Source organism: Chrysochloris asiatica, unplaced genomic scaffold (genome assembly GCF_000296735.1).
Source record: "Chrysochloris asiatica unplaced genomic scaffold, ChrAsi1.0 scaffold00315, whole genome shotgun sequence".
Taxonomy (NCBI): domain Eukaryota; kingdom Metazoa; phylum Chordata; class Mammalia; order Afrosoricida; family Chrysochloridae; genus Chrysochloris; species Chrysochloris asiatica.
In genome coordinates this window covers 2,909,308-2,915,307 of record NW_006408833.1, presented here as the reverse complement: position 1 = coordinate 2,915,307, position 6,000 = coordinate 2,909,308, and the positions used below count along the sequence as shown (strand labels likewise).

At 43.9% G+C, this 6,000-nt stretch overlaps 1 protein-coding gene across 3 annotated transcripts in view; it reads left to right on the top strand.

The window, feature by feature from the left end:
• The window catches only part of PFKFB1 (6-phosphofructo-2-kinase/fructose-2,6-biphosphatase 1), a 122,053-nt gene that overhangs the window by 115,103 nt on the left and 950 nt on the right, over window positions 1-6,000 (top strand). For all 3 annotated transcript variants that reach the window (XM_006875259.1, XM_006875261.1, XM_006875260.1), the window contains 2 exons: window positions 2,829-2,958; window positions 5,459-5,521. In XM_006875259.1, coding sequence (XP_006875321.1) covers window positions 2,829-2,958; window positions 5,459-5,521 — 193 coding nt within the window. The remainder of the gene's footprint in view (window positions 1-2,828; window positions 2,959-5,458; window positions 5,522-6,000) is intronic.

Genomic DNA, 6,000 nt, shown 5'->3' with positions numbered 1-6,000 from the left:
CTTGGACATGTTTAATGTTTATCTGTGGCCCTAATAATTAATTAAGTATGTGTTTTGGTAATTTTTTATATTTTCTGATTACCTCCAGGAAGATGTGATCAGGATGTGGTCTTCCCTTTTCCCTCTCCTTATTGCTTAACTCAGAGTAACTTTTTTGGGCCTCAGTTGGGCCTGGGCCTCCCTCAGCAGCAGGCTGTTTGCTCCTCGGGTGGGTGGGTTGAGCATAGGGCAGGCGGTTTGGGCCTCTGGGGGCCTGGGCATCAGCGACCAGGCTGCAGGAAGATTGGTCCTTGGGCGGGTGGTTTGGTCCTCGGGCGGGTGGTTTGGGCTTCGGGCAGGAGTTTGGGCCTCAGGGGGCCTGGGTATCAGCAGCTGGGCATCGGGCGGCTTGGGCCTCAGTTGGGTGGTTGGGCGGGTTGGGCCTCGGAGATGGGGCTGAGGGCGGGTTGGGCCTCAGGGGCCCTGGGCCTCCGTGATCTGGCTACACAGCGGGTTGGGCCTTGGGGGCCCTGGACCTCGGTGGCTTGACAGAAGGCTGGTCTAGGCCGAGGCAGTAGAGGGCTGGAGTTAATGGCTGCAGGGAGGTAATATCTGTATTTGATGACATAAAAGATGCCTCTCTTGGTCTCTCTGTACCATGAGTACCCCGAATTTCCTGATATCTGCGCCAATATCCCTCGCTATTTGTTTGGCTTTGTTAGTTTATGCTTCCTTTTCTCTGGAAATGCAGCCTTCTAAGTGAGGTTGCTCTAGCCCTGCATTCCAAGGTCTGCAGGGGGCAAAGGCACTCGCCAGCGCGGGCGCAGAAGCAGGAGACGAGTGCTGGCAGGCAAAAGCTCAAAATGCCTGTAATTCCTCAGTAATTTGATCTTTTAAAAAAATGAGTTCAGAATGTTGAAATATAAGATCTTATGTTTGTTCAAAGGCTGTCTGTCTGCTAGACAGAGATTTGCTATGTGCGATTCCATCCCTTTTCCCCAAGACTGCCCTACCTGAGCTGCCTGGTCAGGGAAGCACCAGAAGTCTCCTTCAAACATTATATCTTTAAATTTTCCTCTTTCACATTCTCTATGTTATCTTCTTCTGGAAATACAATTAGATGTGTGATTGTACAGTCCGTGTCCTTCATGCTGTAACTTGTTTTCATTTTTTTTCTCTTTTTATCTGTGTTGCTGCATTCTGAGTAATTTCTTTGCCTGTCTTTCAAATCACTATTAAGTTATTTCTATGCTGTTTGTCCCATCCATCGAGTCATTTCTAGAAATTCTATGTAGTTATTTCCAGTCTACCTCATATACTTGATAGCATCTTGTTTCTTCCTTACAGTTTTTATTCCAATTTTTATTTCTTAAACCATTTTAAATGTATTTACTTTATATTGTGCACCCTTTAGCTTAAGTTCTTACAGTTCCCCTCTTGTTGTTTCTGCTTACACTCAGTCATGTTAATTTATTTCCTTGTGTGCTATGCAAGCTCCAGTTTGGCAAAAATTTATCTGTGGGAATCTCATTCAGCTGAAATTAAGATAATCCAGAGGGAATTTTCATTGATTTATTCCAGGCATTCCTGGAATGACTTAAGACTTACTTTCTATTAAATTTTCAGCTTGGCATTTTGTAAATCACATGTTGTTGTTATTAATTGCCATTGAGTGGGCTCCAACTCTTGTTGACAGAACAAAATGTTGCTATGTCCTGTCAGAGCTTCAAGCTCATTGGTATGTAAACCATATAGGTAATTTGTAACTACAAGCTCACCCTATAGAGGGTCACTTGACGTCACTTAACAACAACAACGTATAATATAGATTGGTATGTAGTGTGTACAAAACATGGAGCCCTGGTAGCATAGTATAAGCTTATAGTAGTTATTTTCCAGTCAACGTTTTTGCTGAGTATGTAGTCCTTTGAGAATCTCAGATTTATGAAAGCTGTCTCCGTCCCAACTCCTCAGCTGTGCACACCCAAAGCCTTGTCTTTTGTCTGTATGAAGTTTTTAGAACCCAAGTCTCTTGGTTAGTAAGATTAGCAAATATTTCCACAGCAACTATGGCTTCTATATGCACTTATCACTCTTTTTTTTTTTTTTCAGATGTTTCTTTGAATTTCTCTTATGTCCTTGAAAAGTCATCAGGGCAAACAGACATTTGCATTTCAAACAGTTCTAGGTATTTTGTATTGAGAAGTTTTATTATTGTAATTATTTATTATTGTCTACTACATTTGTATACACACACACACATATATACATACATACCTATAAAATATATATGTGGAGTCCTGATGTGGTGCTGTGGGTTAATGCGATGAACTGCAAGGTCGATTTGAACCACAAGGCCGGTGGTTCAAGCTCACCAGCCACTTCTTGGAAACCCTATAGAGGGTCACTTCACATCACTTAACAACAACAATGTATAATATAGATTGGTATGTAGAATGTACAGTCCATGGAGCCCTGGTAGCATACTGGGTTATGTGTTGGGCTGCTAACCATAAGGTCAGCAGTTCAAATCCACCAGCTGCTCCATGGGAGAAAGATGAGGCTTTCTGCTCCTGTAAAGATTTACAGCCTCCAAAACACTATGAGTCAAAACTGACTTGAAACACAGCAGCAGCAGCATGTACAGTCCATTATATTACATGTATTCATTTAACAGATAAGAAACTGACATCCTAAGAAAGAAGTGAGTTGCCTAAAGTCATACTGCTAGTCAACACCTAAACTGGCACAAGAACAAAAGTTTTCTGGATTCCTAATCTAGAGCTCTTCCTCTTGGACTAAATGTGCCTCATCTCCCTTCCTTATCCTAATGTTTGTCTCGTCTTTAGTCCTATGAGGATCTGGTTCAGCGACTGGAGCCAGTTATAATGGAACTAGAGCGACAGGAGAATGTATTGGTGATCTGTCACCAGGCTGTCATGCGGTGCCTCCTGGCTTACTTCCTGGATAAGAGCTCAGGTACCATCATCCTTTCTGTTCATAGTGTGCAAAACTAGACATGATCTGAAACCCTGACATCAGTAATTGAAAATTTACATGTTAGTGGTTAAGTATCTAGAATCAGGATGCCTAGGTTCGAATTTTTCCTCTACCACATAGAGCTCTATTGCCTTTGACAGATTACTTTAACATCTCTGACCTTAGTTTCCTCATCTGTAAAATGCAGAGAATGATGATGAGGCTTAAATAAGTCAACATGTATAAAGAGCTTAGAAGAGTTTATGATACATAGGATAGGCCATGTAAGTGTTAGTTACTATTAGTAGTATTAATATTATGGTGAGTGCCCTGCCTCATTAGTATTATTCTGAGCTGACATTTCCAAAGTCAACATGAACAGCCTGCCTCAACCTGAAAAAGCTGTTCCAGTATTTCTCTGGAGCATGCTGATATCAAGCTGTGACATGGTCCTGATTAGAACTTTCTGTCTTTGCTGGGAGGATGAGTTCCCCAAATAGTAATGTTTACATTTTAAATGTTTTTAAAATAGGATTTCATTTTCTTTACACATTTACACATTATATTTATAGACTATCTATACACTGACTACATATGCAGAACCACAAACTAGGACAGGATAAAGGATTGTTCTATCACTGTCAGGTGAGAGAGTCCATTTCTCATGTGGATGCTGATGTGTTGGTATTTCCATTATATTTTGAGAGTATATGATGACAGTGGAAACTGGTATCTGAAGTCTGTAATGTCCTGTAAACTTGGATCTTTCCCATGATGCTAGTTTCAAAATAAAGAGTGTGTATAATTAGAAGTCTAGAACCCAGGAAATTTAGGAAGTGGACATTGGACAAGTAATTTCCTGTGCATAGTAATTTCCTGTGCATAGTCCTCAGTTTCCTCATAGGTAAAAGGCGATGAGGGTTGGGTGGGAGTTCTTGAGCTGCTATATTTCTGATAAGAGTTCACATCTCTAATGTTTGGTGCTATCTTTTGACACTGTGAGGCAGACACTCTAACCCTTTTGTACAGATGAGTAAATGGAAGCTCAGAGAAGTGAAGTGACTTCCCCAAAGTCAATGGTCAGGGTTAGGAGCTTATCCCAGATGCATCCCAGAGGCCCTCCCCTCTCACATATGCATGGAGTGTGAGGGAGTATGTGCACGTCCCACTTGTACACTGTTGTCTTCTACCCATTTTCATACATAGGGCAATGCCAGCTTCTCACAATTGCCCTAGGAGCTGGGCAGGGCAGATGTTCTCATGCCCATTCCTCAAGTTAGAAAACTGAGCCCAGAAATACGTTGTGATTAAGACAAAACTTCAAAACTAACTCTAGTCCTACACTGTCTTGAAAGAGAGGGCCCTTGAGAGAAAAGGCTGGGCCAAGGCCACTTGTTGAGGCAGTGACAGAGCAGGTCACTTACCTTTTCAGAGTCTGTTTCCTTATCTGCACAGTGGTAAAAGCAACCTCTACTGAGTATCCCTGACAATGGAAGGAGAGAGTGCACATAAAGTACCTGAGTATACATAAAGTGCTCAGGGCATGATGACGATGGTGACGAAGATGGGGGTGGGGGATGGGGGAGCATGATGGTGACTGGCCTAGGATATATCTAACCTGAAATCTCAGGAGGTTGGGAGGGCCATGGCAGGCTTAGAAGGAATCAAAGGACTGGGAGGAAAGCTAAGGAGAGTGGAGTTCCTGGTGAAGGAAGGAAGAGAGAGAAGGATCCGCATGCACAGCTTGAGTTGGTGAGTGGATGTTAGTGGAGATTGGTAACTAGGTGGGTGTGTCACCCATACAACGTAAGAAGTCCCTCTGAGGCAGTGGGCAGCAGACTGCTATGGACAGAGCATACATCTTGGCCTCCGAGGTTTCTGGGTTCGAGTCCCACCTCTGCCACTTCCTGGCTCTGTGACTTCAGGCAAGTGTCTTCCTGCTTCCTCCTCATCCATGGAATAGGCCTAATCCTCTCCTCCTCTCACGGTTGCCTATGAGGAGTCAGAGAATAGCCTGGGTTAAGAAGAAAGCTGTGGGAGCTTTCATGTGCCCTGCAACCTCTGACTCTGGTGTATAGTAGGTTCTCAGGAAACACTTGCTAAGATTAACTGTGGGCCTTTGAGATGGGGGTACATGTGGAAAACCCAAGGCTAGGGGCAGGAGGGAGTTTTGCTTTGGTCTTCTGTTTGCTCTGTTAGTAAGGACATAGGCCTATCACTGAAGTGGCCAGCCTGACCCTCCTGTGAGACCTATGGTCTGTGTGAATTTCTGAGAACCTGCATCTCTCCCTGTGTCTGAGTCCACCTCTCTGTTCTCTCCTTCCCTGCCCAACCCACTCTTAGCATTGCCCCCTACAGAGAATGGGAGTGTGGACCCCATGACCCAGAAGTGGATCTTTGGGAAGGGAAGCTATAAGGGGCAGGGTGCTACAAACCTGAAGTCTGGGAGCTGGAGCTCTCTTCCAGCACTGTCTTCTGATGGCTACTCTCTCCTTTCCAGAAGAGCTGCCTTATCTCAAGTGCCCTCTGCACACAGTGCTCAAACTCACACCTGTGGCTTATGGTGAGTGCTCTGCCTCATTCAAGGAAAGACACACAGAGGCCATGAACATGCCCTTAGTGCCAACCATGTACATAGCAAAATCCTGGGGGAGGGTTCCTCAGTGGGTAGCTGGATGTCCTGGTAGAAGTGGAATTTTTGAAACTAAAATGAAAACAGGGAAGGCCTACGATAACTTCTAAATGAAAGATCTGTCCCCAAATTTGTCAGAGCACCAAAGATTTGATTTTAATAAGTTTGCTTGGGTAGGTATCGGGGCAAGTGAAGAACATGGAAGACTGGAGTGACAGGCTTAATGAAGACCAGAGGAAAGAAGTATAAATTGGAGCCAGATTGAAGTATGGCCTCAAAGACTAGCCTGGACAGCTTAGATTATCTCCTAGGGTGTTATTTAGCCATGAAAGGTTCATGAGCAAAGAAGGTACCAAATCAATTCTGTTAGGAGGTGTGAACAGCTCCAGGCCTCATTGATGCCTCCCTCT